This window comes from Pituophis catenifer, unplaced genomic scaffold (assembly GCF_029215685.1).
Source record: "Pituophis catenifer annectens isolate HBS135680 unplaced genomic scaffold, rPitCat1.0.hap2 SCAF_15, whole genome shotgun sequence".
In the NCBI taxonomy this organism is placed as follows: domain Eukaryota; kingdom Metazoa; phylum Chordata; class Lepidosauria; order Squamata; family Colubridae; genus Pituophis; species Pituophis catenifer.
The window spans coordinates 11906940-11926178 of NW_027256895.1; the positions used below are offsets into that span (position 1 = coordinate 11906940).

At 45.0% G+C, this 19239-nt stretch overlaps 1 protein-coding gene across 2 annotated transcripts in view; it reads right to left on the reverse strand.

Moving 5' to 3' along the window:
- Positions 1–2715: 2715 nt before the first annotated feature.
- ABHD4 (abhydrolase domain containing 4, N-acyl phospholipase B) overlaps positions 2716–19239 on the reverse strand; it is a 36172-nt gene continuing 19648 nt past the window's right edge. For both annotated transcript variants that reach the window (XM_070953967.1, XM_070953968.1), the window contains exons 3-7: positions 17104–17479; positions 11945–12099; positions 8296–8407; positions 7180–7366; positions 2716–5492 (exon numbers count right to left, since the gene is read on the reverse strand). In XM_070953967.1, the coding sequence (XP_070810068.1) occupies positions 5403–5492; positions 7180–7366; positions 8296–8407; positions 11945–12099; positions 17104–17479 (920 nt within the window). In that variant the 3' untranslated portion in view covers positions 2716–5402. The remainder of the gene's footprint in view (positions 5493–7179; positions 7367–8295; positions 8408–11944; positions 12100–17103; positions 17480–19239) is intronic.

The following is a 19239-nucleotide window of genomic DNA, read 5'->3' on the forward strand; positions in this document are numbered from 1 at the left end:
GAGTCTCCGGAGAAGGGAGGCATATAAAAATAAATAAAAATAAATAAAATTTGTCGTTTCAGAAGCTGGACACTGGGTGGCAGTCATGAATTAGAAATGTGTAGAAATGCACATGAGTTAGTAATGTGTAGAAACATAAAAAATGCAAGTAGAAAAATAGCAACCACCTTTGGTGGGAAGATAACAGCATTCCGTGTGCCTTTGACATTTAGTCATGCTGGCCACATGACCATGGAGACGTCTTTGGACAGCGCTGGCTCTTCGGCTTTGAAACGGAGATGAGCACCGCCCCCTAGAGTCGGGAACGACTAGCACATATGTGCGAGGGGAACCTTTACCTAGTTTAATGAAAAGGACTAGGGTGTCAACCCTGAAGTGAACCTGGCTGAGACCATCTTGGAGGCTTCAGGGTTGCCACAAAGCAGAACAGGGGACAGGGTGGGGGAAAATCCAGGAGCCTGGATAGCTCAGCAGACTAATGCATTGTAATTTAACTCCACTGTCTGCAATTAGTAAGTTCGAATCTTGCCAGGCTGAAGGTTGACTCAGCCTTCCATCCTTTCTAAGGTAGGTAAATTGTGGACCCAGTTTGTGGGGGCAATAAGCTGACTTTGTAACAGTATACAAAAGTATGAAGGCTATTGCTTAACGCATTGTAAGCCGCCCTGAGTCTCCGGAGAAGGGCAGCATATAAATCAAATTAAAAAAAAAAATAGCTAAATGGGGTTTTGTAGCCAAAATAATAAAGCTTTCCTGTGGGAACCAAGAACATTCTGACAGGTGGCTGGGCAGAGGAGTGAAGTAACCAAGCAACCGGCCAGCAACTGGATTGGACAATGTGATGAATGACTTGGGGAAAAAGGGGAAACTTACTTTTTAATTAGGTGAAAGCCGCAGGAACTTGCAGAGTCGGCTTTCACCAGTTGTGCCAATATGATGTATCCAATAAATTGTTCTTTTGAGGAATTTGCCTGCCTCAGAGTTCTGCTTTCTATGGGTGCATTACTTGGAACGCTGACATTGGGATGATATAATAGCAGTCTTCCAATATTTGAGTGACTGTCATGAAAAAGACAGCCAAAGCACCAGAAGGCAAGACAAGAAACAACGGATGGAAACTAATCAAGGAGAAAAGCAACCCAGAATGAGGAGAAATTTACTAACAGTGAAAATAATTAACCAGTGGAACATCTTGCCTTCAGAAGTTGTGGGTGCTCCATCACCAGAGGTTTTTAAGAAGAGACTGGACAACCTGCTTGTCTGAAATGATATAGGGCTTCCTGCCTGAGCAGGGGGTTGGACTAGAAGACATCCAAGGTCCCTTCCAACTCGTTATTCTGTTCTATTCTGTTGTGAGTCCAGTGGTGGGATTCAAATAATTTAACAACTGGTTCTCTGCCCTAATGACTGGCTGGGTGGGTGTGGCCATGGTAGGTGTGGCCAGTGGGGATGACAGGCAGGACTTGGCCTCCTGCACCCCACTGGGAGTGAAAACGGGCCACACGGGGGGACATGTTGCCCTCTACCCATCGCACCCTATTTTGGGCCTAGGAGGCCTCCCTGAAGCCTCCTGGGAGCACAAAGAGCCGAGGTGGCGCAGTGGTTAGAGTGCGGTACTGCAGCTACTTCATCTGACTGCTAGTTCAACAGATCAGCAGATCAAATCTCACCGGCTCAAGGTTGACTCAGCCTTCCATCCTTCCGAGGTGGGTAAAATGAGGACCCAGATTATTGAGGGCAATATGCTATTTAGTATACTGTCGATTGTTGTAAGCCGCCCAGAGTCCTCAGAGAGTGGGCGGCATAGAAATAAAATAAAATAAAATAAAATAAAATAATAAAATAAAATAAAATAAAATAAAATAAAATAAAATAATAAAATAAAATAAAATAATAAAATAAAATAAAATAATAAAATAAAATAAAATAATAAATAAATAAACAAACAAACAAACAAACAAACAAACAAACAAAACGGGCCGCTGGGGGACTCCTGGAAGTGGCGGGGAGGGGACAGGCCAGCCAGCAATTTCGCCCAAACTGTCTGAATCCCACCACTGGTTCTCACTTTCAAATCTGTTCAAACAACATGTTCAGCTCAATCCAGGAGGTTTGATCCTTTTCACTGATGGGAGAAAGATCCAGTCATGGTAAAAGTAACTTGGAATAACCGTGGAAAAATCAGGGAGGGAAATTCAAGGGTGGGGGGTGGAGAGGAACAAGAAGGAAGAAAATATGGAAATAAAAGAGTTCTTTTCTAGAACGAAAGATGGCCAGAAATCCGTAACGTAAAGGGAAATGAGAAAAGGTTTTCTTCTTAAAGCTACAGCAGCACCAAAGTTTGAGTTCGATCCCTTCAAACTCTTGTTATTCTGTACATCTTAAAGCTGCTAAAGTTGAGAAACATCAACGGTGGTTCGGACCGGTTCGGACAAATAGGTAGTGACAATTTGCGGGTGGGCCCATAGTGGCGATCTGCGGATGGGGTGGCACTATGCCCAGGCGCTATGCTGTCCTATTTACCCACGCTTTCTAAGCCGCGTGCATGCGTGCAAGCTGCATGTGTGAGCAATTTCTCTTTGTGTGCGGTGAGCCGTGGGTAAAATTACATGAAATCCACCTCGGAGAAACACTAAATCCGAAGAATGGGACATCCTACTCGAAGCGGAGAAGGAAGCACACCCAGCTTTACACAGACACAGACTATCCCCCAAGTGTTTTTAAGCAATCATTTTATTGTAATAAACATACAAAATTAGTACAAACAAAGGGTAATTCCATAGATGGCACTGCTGGGAAGTCGGTCAGGTGCGGTTCAGACTGTCCCCTACTCCCGATATTAGAAATTGTGTTAATAGCGCTCCAGAAGCCAATCAATCTGCTTCCGAAAAACCACAGCTCCAAGAACTCCCTGGACTCGAAAACCTTTTTTTTTTGCCCCTACCTCCATTAAAACGTCATACAGCAAGGGGACGGGTTTTAACAGACAAATTTAACAGGAGCGCAAAAGAGAAGCAAACCAAGTTAGAAAAGAAGGGTTTCCTTCTCCCTCAACCATAGGGTGACCTTTTTCATCTTGGCCAAGCCTCCATGTTTGGTGTTAAAGAGTCCAACACCCATGTTTCCCAGCCACTAGGGACATCCAGCCCTGTTAGGAAAGACCAGCTAGTTTGAGGAGGTGGGATGGATTTCACGAGAGGTTATGGGCGTCTCGTCTTCTAGGAAGCTTCCACGGACCACAGCATCTGACCAGCTTCTCTGCCCTCCCATTTGTCCCCAGCTCATTTTTACTTATGTTGAACTGCAAGATCCACCGTTTCCTAAAACTGAAGTGTCCCACGTCGATGATTTGGGCCAGAATGCTCATGCTTTGGCGGTGGAATTCAAACACAGCAAATAGAATTAGGACAACAGTTTCAGGTGAAGCCTTCAAGTCAAACTTCTCATCGACCTATTGCCATGTTTTTATCTTTAACATTCCCTGGTGGTTCCTCATTTAAGTGCAATTTAGCCTTGACCCCATTCAACTTCCAAACCAGTGGGGATATTCAGGCGGTTCGGGCGAATCGGTAGCGGTGATCGTGGGTGGGCCCCGCCCATTCGCCCTGGCGCTATGCTGTCCCATTTAGGCACGTTTTTGAGGCCGGGCGCATGCTGCGCCCATGTGGCGAACCGGTGGTAAAAATAAATGAAACCTATGTCTGTTCCAAACCCAGAAGAGATCAGCCAGATGTTCCTCACGTTAAGATACTTTTAGAATCACAAATGTGCAAATAAGGTTGAGGGTCAATTGCAGGGCCTAAGTACGGGGCAAACTTTCAAATACCTTCTATTTGGAGCAGGATCCTTAAATAATTTTCCGAGCCAGGTTCTCCCCTGGTTTCGGAAGAGCCTGCAAATCATCTTGAAGCCACAGCTGATCCTCTCAAGATGATCCTTTAGTGAGCTGATCCTCACTAAAAGTGAGGATTTTCTTTTATCTCTATCCCCATCTTTCAAATGTGACCAGCCCTTCTGGATTCCATAGGTTTCTGTTCCAGACCCTTGCTCATATTCGCACGACAACACCTGTTTTCCAACGGTATTACACACACCGTCCTGAAAAAGCTCTCCCAACAAAGCTTGGATGTGATCCCCACTTCCAAGGAAATAGAACTATGCATCTTGTGGAGAAGAAAAACATCTCATGAACTTAGGGGGTCAAATGGAGCTCAGGTGCTCTCGATTCTTTTGGGAATGAGCTGGGATCAAAATACGTTCTTCACCAAGTACAAAACTTGTCCCGAAGAATTGGAGAAACTCAAGACAAAAATGAGTATTTGATGGCTCCAACTAAATGCTCCGAGTTCAAAGCCACTTAAATTCTACACAGTTTGCATAATTCCACAGAGAATTTACACGCAGTGCTCGGCTACTTCTTGGATTTAAGTTGGGCCCAAGATTTGGGCTCAAGATTTGGGACTGAGATTTTCAGGTTAGGGAGTATAATGTGGGAAATAGGTATGGCCACATTATGCAGGAGAAAGAGGTCAGGTGTGGACATCATGGTAAAAGGATCTCAGTCTCTCTCTCACCGTCTCTCTGAAATATATCTGGTTTTAGGGCATCTCCTCAAAATTACAGAACATCGTCCTCCATTTCTAGCAATCAGCCAGGGGAGGCTCTGAAGCCCCCAGGTGCTTCTGAGGGCCATCTAAAAGGGTTTTGTGCATTTCCTGAAGCTTCATTGACAGAGATGTCTCAGCCACGTTGAATTAATAGAACCTCTTTTTCAGAAAAAAAATATAAATTTTAAATTCTGCAACTAACAATTTATCCTCAAAGGCACCAAGTATCCAAGAGAAGGACTCTAGCATCATCTAGCAAGGTAGTCATAGAGATTCAAACTAGCAGAATCCAACTGTAAGTTTGCCTTTAAAATACACAAAGGTAGGGAGCAATCAGGATGCTGGTTGGATGAATTTTCCTGGTAGGATGAAGGAAAATGAGGAGGAGGAGGAGGAGGAGGAATAAAATTGGGAGCGGGGAACGTAGTCGCAGCCAACGACAGGAGGAACCAGCATTGAAATGTGAGGGTGTGGTGTAACTCAAACCAAGACCAAAACATTAGCAGAAGAAAAAAAATAAATAAATAGAACGGTTAGACTCGGATTAACCCAAAACAGGCGATCTGCAACCTTTAAGTAGAAAGATGATTCGAGGAGATGGGGAGAAAGGGAGGGAGTGCAGGCTGGACGGCAGAGATCCCCGGAGATCCATCCGCAGTCCAGATCCACAGGGATTTCCATTTCGGCTCCCCGCGGGCACGGGAAGTGGCGTGTGCCTTCAGCGTCTCCCCGCAGCTGAGCGATAAGGTGACAGGGTTAAGAGCTAGTTTTTCACTCTGGTTCGGGGGTGGGGGTTCAGTCCACAGAGTCGCAAATTTGTTCCACCGCGGTGTTGAAGGCCCGGGGTTGGTCAGCGTAGACGTGGTGGGAAGCTCCGGGGATGGCCTAGAGAGGAGCAGGACAAAAGAGGAACAGCCAATGACGCTCAGCTGGGGATAGGTGTATTTATCGTACGGCCCATTCCCGTCGCATTTCGATAGAAACGCCAAAGGTGAAAATGTCCCAAAAGTGGGTTTTTTTTTTCTTTTCCAGAAAGCAACTGGACTTTTCTTGTTTTTTTTTTTTTCTCTGAAGATGTTTCGCTCCTCATCCAAGAAGCTTCTTCAGCTCTGACTGGACGGTGGGGATTGGAAGGATTTATATTCCTAGCTAGGAGTATAAATCCTTCCGTTCCCCACCATCCAGTCAGGGCTGACAAAGCTTCTTGGATGAGGAGTGAAACAAGAAAAACAAGAAAAGTCCAGTTGAGAGGGGGAGGGAGAGAGAGGGAGGGAGAGGGAGAGAGGAAGGGAGAGGGAGGGAGGGGACGATGAAAGAGGGAGAGAGGGAGCAAGGGGGAGGGAGAGAGAGAGGGGAAAGGAGGGGGGGAGAGAGAGAGGGTGAAGAGGGAGAGAGGAAAGAAGGGAAAGGGAGGGAGGGATAGAATAGGATAGGATAGGATAATTTTATTTCTATACCGCCCCTCTCCCAAAGGACTCGGGGCGGTGTACAGCCAGGTAAAAACACAATACAAATATCACAATTTAAATTTAAAAATTATTAAAAGTATTACATTCAAGGCCAATTAGCTAAAAAACCCCAAAATTTAAGAATTCCGAATTTAAAACTCAATTATGAAGCTAGCCCTGCCTGTCGGAAGAGCAGGGTCTTAAGAGCACAGCGGAAAACTCGGAGGTCAGAGATCTTGCATATGTCCGGGGGCAGTTCATTCCAAAGGGCAGATGCCCCCACAGAGAAGGCTCTCCTCCTGGGTGTCGCCAGCTGACATAACTTGGCCGATAGCACCCTGAGGAGTCCCTCTCTGCAGGAGCGAACTGGTTGGTGGGAGGCTATCGGTGGCAGAAGGCGGTCTCGTAGGTACCCAGGTCCTGAGCCATGGAGCGCTTTAAAGGTGGTAACCAGCACCTTGAATCGCACCCAGAAGACCACTGGGAGCCAGTGAAGCTCGCGCAGGAGAGGTGTTACATGGGCGCAACAAGTTGCACCCATAATTACCCACGCGGCTGCATTCTGGACCAGTTGGAGCCTCCGAGTGCTCTTCAAGGGGAGCCCCGTGTAGAGAGCATTACAGTAGTCCAGCCGGGAGGTGACAAGGGCGTGAGTGACTGTGCGCAAGGCACAGAGAGAGAGGGAGGAAGAGAGAAGGAGGGAGAGAGAAAGGGAGAGAGAGAGGAAGGGAGGGAGACGGAGGGAGGGAGAGAGCAAGGGAGAAAGGGAGAGAGAAAGGGAGGGAGAGAGAGGGAGAAAGAGAGAAGGAGGGAGAGAGAAAGAGAGAGAGAGGAAGGGAGGGAGAGGGAGGGCGGGAGAGAGAAAGGGAGGGAGAGAGGGAGAGAGAGAAAGGAAGGGAGGGAGGGAGAGGGAGGGAGAGAGAGGAAGGGAGTGAGAGAGAAAGGGAGGGAGAGAGGGAGAGAGAGGAAGGGAGGGAGGGAGAGAAGAAGGGAGAGAGACGGAGGGGGAGGGAGGGAGAGAAGGAGAGAGGGAGAGGGAGGGAGACAGGGAAGGAGCCAATGAATTTTATCCCTGATGTCCATGTTTGTAGAAGCCCCATTCTCTGGGCCAAGGTCTTACTTACCATGTCATTGACGTAGCATCCCGGCCGTAGGTACCTGACCTTCTCCCCAGTGCTGGTATCGATCCAGGAGTTGGCTCCGTAGATGAGGGTGATGGGCAAGTCACGCCGGATCATGTGGATGCGTTGCAACATGGGACGGCGGGCCCATCCTAGGGATTCGGTCATGGCCTTGAACGCTGCCTCTCCACTGATGCGGGGGGGGGGGGGGAGAAAAAGAAGAGAGGACACACGTCTGTGGAGATTCCCAGTCACCCAGGTCACGGCCGTCCTAAAGGTGTTTTTTTTCTTTTCAAGAGGCAACTGGACTTTCTGGGTTTTTCTTTGAAGGCGTTTCGCTTCTCCTCCAAGAAGCCTCTTCAACTCTTCGAAAAAAAAGACCTCCAAGGTCCCTTCTAGCCCAATGAGTCTATGATAATTAATACCAACTGCCTGACCTCCACTTCGTATCACTGAGAAGTCTGGAATATTTTCCGATTGCATCCCAAACTCCACTAAGTGAAAGTTTGAAGAATGCCACTTTCCTTGCATTTCTTACATATACAGTAATGGGGATTTTGCAGTATCCTTCCCCTAGAGTGGGGTGGAATGGATATTTTGCAGTATCCTTCTCCCAGGAGTGGGGAGGGAATGGGGATTTTGAAGTATCCTTCTCCTGGAGTGGGGTAGAATGGATATTTTGCAGTATCCTTCTCCCAGGAGTGAGGAGGGAGTGGGGATTTTGCAGTATCCTTCTCCCAGGAGTGGGGAGGGAATGGAGATTTTGCAGTATCCTTCTCCCAGGAGTGGGGAGGGAATGGAGATTTTGCAGTATCCTTCTCCCAGGAGTGGGGAGGGAATGGAGATTTTGCAGTATCCTTCTCCCAGGAGTGGGGAGGGAATGGGGATTTTGCAGTATCCTTCCCCCAGGAGTGGGGAGGGAATGGAGATTTTGCAGTATCCTTCCCCTGGAGTGGGGTGGGAATGGAGATTTTGCAGTATCCTTCCCCTGCCACGCCCACTAAGCCACACCATGCTCACCAAGCCACGCCCACAGAACCGGTAGTAAAAAAAATTGGATTTCACCACTGGACCACAGCTAACCAGAAGGCCATACGGATGGACCGGGGGTTCCCTCACCTCGGCGTCTGGGCATTGCAGTGGTAGATGTATTCAGAGATGGTATCGTCGTCAAAAAAATTGGCAAACTTCTGCTTAAAATCTGGACGGAACCGCTGGACTAGCCCAGGACCTAGAGAAAAAAGTTGGATACTCTTAAACACATCTGCCACAAAGAAGTCATTCTTTGGATAAGTTTAGATAACTTTGGAAAAAAAGTTCAGCGAAGAGCAGCTAAGATGATCAAAGGCCTGGAGACTTAAAACGCATGAAGAACGGCTGAAGGATTTGGATTTGGCTAGCCTAAAGAAAAGAAGAATTGGGGGGGGGGGGCGACGTGATAGCAGTATCCCAGTATTTGAGGAGCTGCCACAAAGAAGAGGAGGTCGAATTATTTTCCAAAGCACCAGAGGGCAGGACAAGAAACGATGGATGGAAACGAACCAAAGAGAGAAGCAACTTGGAATTAAGGAGAAACTTCTTAACAGTGAGGACAATTAACCAGTGGAGCAGCTTGCCTCCAGAAATCGTGGGCGCTCCATCACTGGATATTTTTAAAAAGAGACTAGAAAGTCATTTATCTGAAATAGTATAGGTGTCAGCACTTCAAGCTGCATTTACTCTAGTGCTGACATAAGAAGGAGAGGCGGAGGCGTCTGGAAAGGGACGTTTGACTTTTCACCTACTTATTTTCCCTGGAGATAATATCCCCTAGGAGATGGGAGGGGAGGGGGGAAATTCCTTTGAGCTGGAGCAGTAGATTAGGGGTAGAATGACTTGGAAGATGGCCAATGAGTGCAGGGGAGTGGGGAACAGAAAGGGAGGGCTTTGGGTCTGGAAGTCAGTGTTGGCTTCGATGGAGTCGGATTTAGAATGTCGTGCTTAATAAATAGGAGTTTTTCTTCAAAGACTTTGTTTGAAATGCAATTTATTTGAGACGACCTCGAAACCTGACAATAGGTCCGTGATGGTGAATCTATGGCACTCATGCCCGAGGTGGCACGCAGAGCCATCTTTCTGGGCATGCGAACTGTCGGCCAACTCACCTGCAGCTACACATGCGCGCACGCCCCAGCTGGTGTTCGGGCCTCCGGGGCTCATGCGCGCAATTCAGGGGGACCCTGCTGGTCTTTGGGACTCTCCTGCGCATGCATGCATGTTTGCGCATGCGCGAGAGTAATTGCGTGCTACCTCCGTGGCATTCACGCAGGTGCATTACGCGCGCCAAAACCGTGCGCATGCGCACGGGGAGCTACGCAAAACCTGCACGCATGCGCAGATGGTGCAGTTGTGCGCATAGCGCACTGGGGGGAAGCCGCATGAAAACCGTGCGGGTTTGCAAATGGCGTGGTGGCGCATTCGGCGCACACGAAAGCCATGCACATGCACAGATGGTGCGGTTGCACGTGCAGTGCACGGGGGAGGAGCCGCACATTAGCGTGGATAGCACAGGCTTGTACGAAGCGCGAGAAGCATGTACCTATTCAGCACTCGACGAGTAAAAGTTTCGCCACCACTGATATAGGTTTTCCTGCTTGAGCAGGGGGCTGGTCTACAGTAGAAGATATTTCTTTTTTCTATTCTATTATTCTTTTTATTTCTATTATTTCTATTATTCTATTCTATTCTATTCTATTCTATTCTATTCTATTCTATTCCCTTTCTTATTCTATTCTATTCTTCCTATTTCCTATTCCATTCCATTCCATTCCATTCCATATTTCTTTTCTTTTCTATTATTCTTTTTATTTCTACTCTATTCTATTTCTATTATTTTATTCCCTTTCTTATTCTATTCTATTCTATTCTATTCTATTCTATTCTATTCTATTCCATTCCATTCCATTCCATTCCATATTTCTTTTCTTTTCTATTCTATTCTATTATTCTTTTTATTTCTATTATTTCTATTATTCTATTCTATTCTATTCCCTTTCTTATTCTATTCTATTCTTCCTATTTCCTATTCTATTCCATTCCATTCCATTCCATTCCATTCCATTCCATATTTCTTTTCTTTTCTATTATTCTTTTTATTTCTACTCTATTCTATTTCTATTATTTTATTCCCTTTCTTATTCTATTCTATTCTATTCTATTCTATTCTATTCTATTCTATTCCATTCCATTCCATTCCATTCCATATTTCTTTTCTTTTCTATTCTATTCTATTATTCTTTTTATTTCTATTATTTCTATTATTCTATTCTATTCTATTCCCTTTCTTATTCTATTCTATTCTTCCTATTTCCTATTCTATTCCATTCCATTCCATTCCATTCCATATTTCTTTTCTTTTCTATTATTCTTTTTAATTCTATTCTATTCTATTCTATTCTATTCTATTCTATTCTATTCTATTCTATTCTATTCTATTCTATTCTATTCTATTCTATTCCATTCCATTCCATTCCATTCCATTCCATTCCATTCCATATTTCTTTTCTTTTCTATTTTATTCTTCTTTTTATATCTATTCTATTCTATTCTATTCTATTCTATTCTATTCTATTCTATTCTATTCTATTCTATTCCCTTTCTTATTCTATTCTATTCTTCCTATTTCCTATTCTATTCTATTCCATTCCATTCCATTCCATTCCATTCCATATTTCTTTTCTTTTCTATTATTCTTTTTATTTCTACTCTATTCTATTTCTATTATTTTATTCCCTTTCTTATTCTATTCTATTCTATTCTATTCTATTCTATTCTATTCTATTCTATTCTATTCCATTCCATTCCATTCCATATTTTCTTTTCTATTATTCTTTTTATTTCTATTCTATTCCATTCCATTCCATTCCATTCCATTCCATTCCATTCCATTCCATATTTCTTTTCTTTTCTATTCTATTCTATTATTCTTTTTATTTCTATTATTTCTATTATTCTATTCTATTCTATTCCCTTTCTTATTCTATTCTATTCTTCCTATTTCCTATTCTATTCCATTCCATTCCATTCCATTCCATATTTCTTTTCTTTTCTATTATTCTTTTTAATTCTATTCTATTCTATTCTATTCTATTCTATTCTATTCTATTCTATTCTATTCTATTCTATTCTATTCTATTCTATTCTATTCCATTCCATTCCATTCCATTCCATTCCATTCCATTCCATATTTCTTTTCTTTTCTATTTTATTCTTCTTTTTATATCTATTCTATTCTATTCTATTCTATTCTATTCTATTCTATTCTATTCTATTCTATTCTATTCTATTCCATTCTATTCCATTCCATATTTTCTATTCTATTCTATACTGTTCTATTATTTTTTCTGTTCTATTCTATTCCTTCTCTATGCTATGCTATGCTATGCTATGCTATGCTATGCTATGCTATGCTATGCTATGCTATGCTATGCTATTCCATTCCATTCCATTCTGTTCTATTCCTTCGCTATGCTATGCTATGCTATGCTATGCTATGCTATGCTATGCTATGCTATGCTATGCTATGCTATTCCATTCCATTCCATTCCATTCCATTCCATTCTGTTCTATTCCTTCGCTATGCTATGCTATGCTATGCTATGCTATGCTATGCTATGCTATGCTATGCTATGCTATGCTATGCTACAGTATGCTATGCTATGCTATTCTGAAAGACCGCTCCGAACTCTTGCCAAGTTTGATTCAAAATCTTCCGCCCAACTTCACTCACCCCAAGGTCCTGCAACTCGAAGGACGGCCAGAGGGTTGGACCGTCCCAACACGGTAGCTACAGCCTTGATCCAAGTTGGAGCAGTACGGACCTGAGCTGGATCGGATGGTCGTGTGGGGAAGCCCCAAGGATCCACCAGGATTAGATGTTTCACCCTGGGACAAGAGGGGATAAAATACAAATGACACACGCTCCAGTGGAATATGACCAACGTCAATACAGTAAGTAATCAATACAGGAGAAAAAAGTATTTTCTCAACCATATTAATATAGAATAGAATAGAATAGAATAGAATAGAATAGAATAGAATAGAATAGAATAGAATAGAATAGAATAGAATAGAATAGAATAGAATAGAATAGAATAGAATAGAATAGAATAGAATAAGAAAGGGAATAGAGTAGAGTAGAGTAGAGTAGAGTAGAGTAGAGTAGAGTAGAGTAGAGTAGAGGGTAGAGTAGAGTAGAGTAGAGTAGAGTAGAGTAGAGTAGAGTAGAGTAGAGTAGAATAGAATAGAATAGAATAAGAAAGGGAATGGAATAAAATAGAATAGAATAGAATAGAATAGAATAGAAAAGGGAATAGAATAGAATAGAATAAGAAAGGGAATAGAATAGAATAGAATAGAATAGAATAGAATAGAATAGAATAGAATAGAATAGAATAGAATAGAAAAGAATAAGAAATGGAATAGAATAGAACAGAATAGAAATAGAAATAGAATAGAATAAGAAAGGGGATAGGATAGGGTAGGGTAGGGTAGGGTAGGGTAGGGTAGGATAGGATAGGATAGGATAGGATAGGATAGGATAGGATAGGATAGGATAGGGAATAAAATAGGAATGGAATGGAATGGAATGGAATGGAATGGAATGGAATAGAATAGAATAGAATAGAATAGAATAGAATAGAATAGAATAGAATAGAATAGAATAGAATAGAATAGAATAGAATAGAATAGAATAGGAACGGAACGGAACGGAACGGAACGGAACAGAACAGAACAGAATAGAATAGAATAGAATGACAGAGTTGGAAGGGACCTTGGAGATCTTCTAGTCCAACCCCCTGCTTAGGCAGGAAACCCTATACCACTTCAGACAAATGGTTATCCAACATCTTCTTAAAAACTATAAATATAGAATTAAGCTCTTCTGTTGTCTGAAATATCACCAGGTGATCATCTTAAGAATGACTTCTTTCACTCTGAAAAACAACAACTGGAACTTGCTGCTGCTTTTCTCTTCCCTCCCCACATTTTTTTCCCTTTTGTATTTTAGAAATTTAAATCAGCAGGCAGAGGCTGTCTTGCTAGCATCGAGTCTATGGCAACCCATGAGTCATTCCAGGAGCAATGGAGGCCAAAGAACGGGAAAAAATATTGGAATGAACAAACACCTTTCAATGGCTCTCTCTCTCTCTCTCTCTCTCTCTCTCTCTCTCTCTCTCCCTCCCTCCCTCCCTCCCCTCTCTCTTTTATTTTTATGAAATCTTGGTATTTGGGGGACCAAATTTTGTAAATTTGCATGGCTTTCAGATTTAGTTATCTAACAGGAGCAACAAATGTTCTACATTAAGGTTGCTAAACAAAGGAAGTTTGGAGGAGGATTCTGAATTGCTTAGCATCATCTTCCATTCGGTCCTGATAGGGGAACCACACAAAATGTACAGCTAAATTGTCTTTGGAGATTCTCAGGTCATTCAAGTCGTGGTTGTCCCAAAAATGCTTTTTTCAAGCGACAACTGGACGTTTAGGATTTTCTTTGAAGATGTTTTGCTTCTCATCCAAGTAGCTTCTTCGGCTCCAAGCCTCTTGAGCTGAAGAAGCTTCTTGGATGAGAAGCGAAACATCTTCAAAGAAAAGCAAGAAAGTGCAGTTGCCTCTTGAAAAAGCACCTTTGGGACATTTGTGGCCCGCCAGCGGCCAGCAAAGCTGGCAGAAGATTCGGACAGTGAGGAGGTTGGGGAGGAACGTGGGCCAGTCCTGGAGTCTGGGGAAGGCTCAGATGAGGGCTCTGAGTCAGAGGCAGAGAGGGGGCCAAGACCATCTGGTAGTTCTTTGCTGCCTCCAGAGTCTGACATCAGTGAGGCAGAAGAACAGCGTGAGCCTGTTCCCAGTGTGCGCATGCACGGAGCTGCCAGAAGACAGGAACAATTAAGAAAACAGGGTCGACTTGGGAGTAAGGCTTGGAGATGATTGGCCCCTCCCAGAAGACATAAAAGACAAGCGAACGGGATGTGAGCTTTTGCGGGAAGCAATTAGTTCATCTGGTCGGTAAAACTCGTGGAAAAGCTCTGTTTGACTCTGTGCTAAGTTTGGCCTTGCCCTGCGTTTGGCAATTCGTTCTCTGGCATCATTCCAAGGGAGATAAGGTGAGTGTTTGTAAACACTCCCCTGATAGACTGTTTGAGAAGCCTTTCGGACTGGGAATGACAATAATTCACAGTCGTTTCAATTAAAGAGGTTTGCCGGGAGTAAGTTTGTGCTGTTTACTTTCTAAGGAAGCCTAAGTCAGAACACACACAAAATGTAATTTCCTTCCTTCCTTCTTCCTACGTTCCTCCCTCCCTCCTTCCTTCCTCCTCCCTCCCTCCTCCCTTTCTACCTTCCTCCTTCCTTCCTTATCTTTCTCCCTCCCTCTTTCCCTCCCTTTTTTCTTCTTTTCTCTTTTCTTTTCTTTTCTTTTTTTCTTTTCTTTTTTCTTCTTTTCTTCTCTTCCTCTCCTCTCCTCCCCTCCCCTCTTTTCTTTTCTTTTCTTCTCTTCTCTTCTTTCCTTTTCTTTCTTTCTTTCTTTCTTTCTTTCTTTCTTTCTTTCTTCTTTCTTTTTTTCTTTCTTCTTTCTTCTTCTTCTTTCTTTCTTTCTTTCTTTCTTTCTTTCTCTCTCTCTCTCTCTCTCTCTCTTTTCTTTCTTTGAATCAGTCTTAACTCCTGACAATTGCCTCATAAAACCACAAATTTCCTACATGTGACACATTTCATGAAGGAAATACAACTGCCATCAGCCTAAAGTTGACCACAGGGCCACATATTCAAAACTGGGGAGGACCAGAGTCCTGGCAGGCAAGAAATCTAAAGGATGAAATAGACGCCATCAGAAATTGCAAGGATTATAGCATCCTATTTATTTCATTTATTTGTATCCTGCCTTTATTATTTTTAAATATAATTCAAGTTGGCAAACATATCCAACAGACCTTCCTCCTCCTATTTTCCTACAACAACATCCCTGTGAGGTGGGCTGGGCTGGGCTGGGCTGAGAGAGACTGACTGGCCCAAAGTCACCCAGCTGGCTTTCACGCCTCAGGCAGGACAAGCATTCACAGTCTCCTGGTGATTTCTCTAAAGTCACCCAGTTGGCTTTCATGGTTAAGGCGGGTCTAGAATAGAGAGTCTCCAGATGATTAGCCCAAAATCACTCAGCTAGCTTTAATGCCTAAGGCGGGGCTAAAATTCACTGTCTCCTGGAGATTGGCTCAAAGTCCCTCAGGTAGTTTTCATGCCTAAAGCGGGATTAGAACTCACTATCTCCTGGGGATTGGCCGAAAGTCACTCAACTGGCTTTCATGGCTAAGGCGGGATTAGAATTCACTGCCTCCTGTGGATTGGCTCAAAATCACTCAGTTGGCTTTCATGCCTAAGGCGGGATTAGAACTTACTTTCTCCTGGCGATTAGCTCAAAGTTATTCAGCTGGCTTTCATGCCTAAGGTGGGGCTAGAATTCACTGTTTCCTGGAGATTGGCTCAAAGTCACTCAGGTAGCTTTCATGCCTAAAGCGGGATTAGAACTCACTATGTCCTGGGTATTGGCCGAAAGTCATTCAACTGGCTTTCATACCTAAGGCAGGACTAGAACTCACTGCCTCCTGGAGATTGGCTCAAAGTTATTTCATGGGTGGCAGGATTAGAACTCACCATTCCCTAGGGATTGGCTCAAAGTCACGCAGCTGGCTTTCATGGCTAAGACAGGACTTGAACTCACAGTCCCCTGCTTTCTAACCGGGTGCCTTGACCCCCTAGACCAAGCTCTTTAAGAAGCAAAAACAGGCCCAGGTTTTGGATCCACTCAACCTGAGAGGCAAAAAAGATCACAGCGATCCATTTGCACTTCTGCGTAAACACACAAACACACACACACACACACACACACACACACACACACACACACACGTCACACTGTGCTCCCCTTGACTGTTCTGACCTAGGCCTCCTGAGTCAGTAAAACACACGAGTAGTCCCCAAAACCTGTTTTATTTTACCAGCTGTGAATTCTGTTCATTCACAGATGAGTCCCAAATAGTTGTAAAGAGTCCTTCGGGATAAGGCTGATAAATACCCACCTTTATCTCATTTGACATGCTGCCAAAGAACTAATTGGCAAAGCCACGCGGAGTCCAGAATCAATCAGACTTTAAACTGCACAGAATTAACAACGTTGCTTCCTGCAAAGGCCCATGTGCCTTTGCTCCTCTTTTAAGTCTTATGGGAGGGGCCAATCATCTCCAAGCCTTACTCCTGAGTCGTCCCTTTTATTTTAACTGCTCTTGCCTCCTGGCAGCTCTGCGCATGCACGCGCTGGGCACAGGCTCCCCATTCCTCTGCCTCGCTGAGGTCCGACTCTGGAGGCTCCGGAAGCAGCATGTACCTCCCAGATGGCCCTTTCTCTGCCTCTGACGCAGAGCCCTCATCCGAGCCTTCCCCAGACTCCAGGACTGGCCCATATTCCTCCCCAGCCTCCTTACTGTCCGACTCTGCTGCCAGCTCCGCAGGCTGCTGGCGGACCACAACAATTGATTAGAAACAGCTCTTGGAGTCCCAGATAGGAAGCCCAAGAGGGAAATGCAGGAGTTGAATTCTACTGGTTCAGACCGGTTCGGGTGAACCGGTAACTCTGACGATCAGCTGGGAGCGAACCGGTTCGCTCCGACGATCAGGTAGGCCCACCCGCCGGCCCCTGCGCTTTACTGACCTATATCTTCTCAACTGATTCGCGCGGTAGAGCGGATTGCCGCGCCTCAGCTGTGTTACTCTCCAACAGTAACGCGGAAGGTAAGTTTTCATAAAACCGAACCGGTTGTTAAACCGGCAGGATCCCACCATCAGGGAAGTGAATGAACCTATAGGAATGTGACTACCTGGGAACAAGGTAGATGAGCTTACCTCTCTGGGTACTGCAAGCTGTACGAGGCTGCCAGGAACCCGCCCAAGCTGTGGCCCAGCAAGATCATGTTGGGGATGCCCATCTCCTCGCGCCAGGCCTCGATGGAACTCACAAAGGCTTCCTCGGCCCCTTGGGCGTCATGGGGGAACGGCGGCCGAGAGCTGCGCCCAAAGCCCAGGAGGTCAAAGGCGTGGAGGGGACGGCGGTGGCTTAGCGAGTCCAGGTTGAGAATCCAGAGCCCGATGCCGCCCCCAAAGCCGTGCACCATCACCAAAGGGGTTCGTCCCTTGCCCCATTGTGGAGATAGCGAGATGGTCCAGATCTTGGCCTGGTTCGGGAGAGGCACGTAGCGGGCCACAAATCGGTTCTGGAGGCCTGAGGGAAATGAAGGAGAAGCAAGGCTTTAATCACGTAGGGCCAAACCATCCCAGCTGCTGGGAAGCCCAGAAGAACGGGAGCTATCTGGTGGAGAATAAGATTCAGGGGTAACATCAGGGGTGAAATGCTCCCGGTTCAGACCGGATCGCCCGATCCGGTAGCGATGGAGGCGGGTGGTTCGGAGAACCGGTAGCAAAAATCCCTGTCCCTGATCCCCATGCCCAGCTGAGCCGCACAATCATCAGAGGCTTTTTTTTTACTTTTAAAAGCATTTTTTCTACAACCTCTTCGGCCGAAAAAATGCTTTTAAAAGTAAAAAAAAAAAAAGCCTCTGATGATCGAGCGGCTCAGCTGGGATCGTCAAAGGCTTTTAAAAGAAAATAACCCTTTTTTTCTTTTAAATGCCTCTGACGATCCAAGCTGAGTTTTTTAAAAGCCTCTGCTGATCAGGCAACTCAGCTTGGATCGTCAGGGGCATTTTAAAAAAAACAAACCCTTTTTTTCTTTTAAATGCCTCTGACGATCCCAGCTGAGTTGCCTGATCGGCAGAGGCTTTTTTAAAAAGCCTCTGCCGATCAGGCAACTCAGCTGGGATCATTAGAGCCTTTTGAAAGCATTTTTTACAACCTCTTCGCCGAAGAGCCTACAGTATTACAGAACCGGTAGTAACAAATTTTAGATTTCACCACTGGGTAACATGATAGCAATATACAGTCCTTATTTTAGTATTACATTTTATTAATTTTCTATTCATTACAGTTCTTAGTGCTTAACAGACATCTTGTGGTCTGGATATTTAATTTGCTTAACAATACAAATGCCATTCTTACTCTCCATCCCTTTTCTTCAACCACTGGTAGAATAAATTCCAAGTTTGATAATATTCTGTGTCTTCCTTCCGTTTAATTTTCAATGTAAGTCTGTCGAGTACCGTCATGGCGAACCTATGGCACGCGTGTCACAGGTGGTACACGGAGCCCTCATCGCCCCGTTCAGCTCCACTGTGTATGCGAGCGCGCCTCCTGCTGGCCAGCTGATTTTCGGGTTTCTGGCACGGGGGCGGGATGCATGCGGGAGACATGTGTGCATGCATGGGGGATCATGCACAAATGTGTAGGGGAGGGGGGTCGTGCGTGCGCAAAGGCGGAGGGAGTGGTGCACCCACCCTGCCAAAACGGGCCATGTGGGGGTGTTGTGGACCCCCTCTCCGTGGCCTGTTTTTGGTCCCAGGAAGTCTGCCAGGCCAAAAACGGGCTGCGGGGAGTCGCGCGCACCTGCGTGTGTGTGGGGGAGAACGCGAGGGAGCCACATGTGCATGCACAAGGGGACGGGAGCATGGGGGGAGCGTGCACATGCATGGGGCGGGGGAGGTCATGCGCACATGCGTGGGTGAGGGGCACACAGGGGGGCATTGCATTATGTGTGTGGGCACACACACGGATGAACCCCCCCCAGGCTCCACCCGCTTTTGGCATGCGATGGCAAAAAGGTTAGCCATCACTTGTGTCAGGGGCTCCTGTGGTGGCCAAATGCTAAGGCAGGACTTCCCTCAGACCCTTCCTCACTCTCATTATAATCTCTCTCCTTCCTTCCTTTTTTCCTTTCCTTTCCTTTCCTTCTTTCCTTTCCTTTCCTTTCCTTTTCCTTTCCTTCCTTTTTTCCTTCCCTCTTCCTTCTCCTTTCTTCTTCCTTCCCCTCTTTCCTTATTTTTTTTTCCTTCCTCTCTTCCCATCTTCCCATCTTTTTCTTTTTCCTCT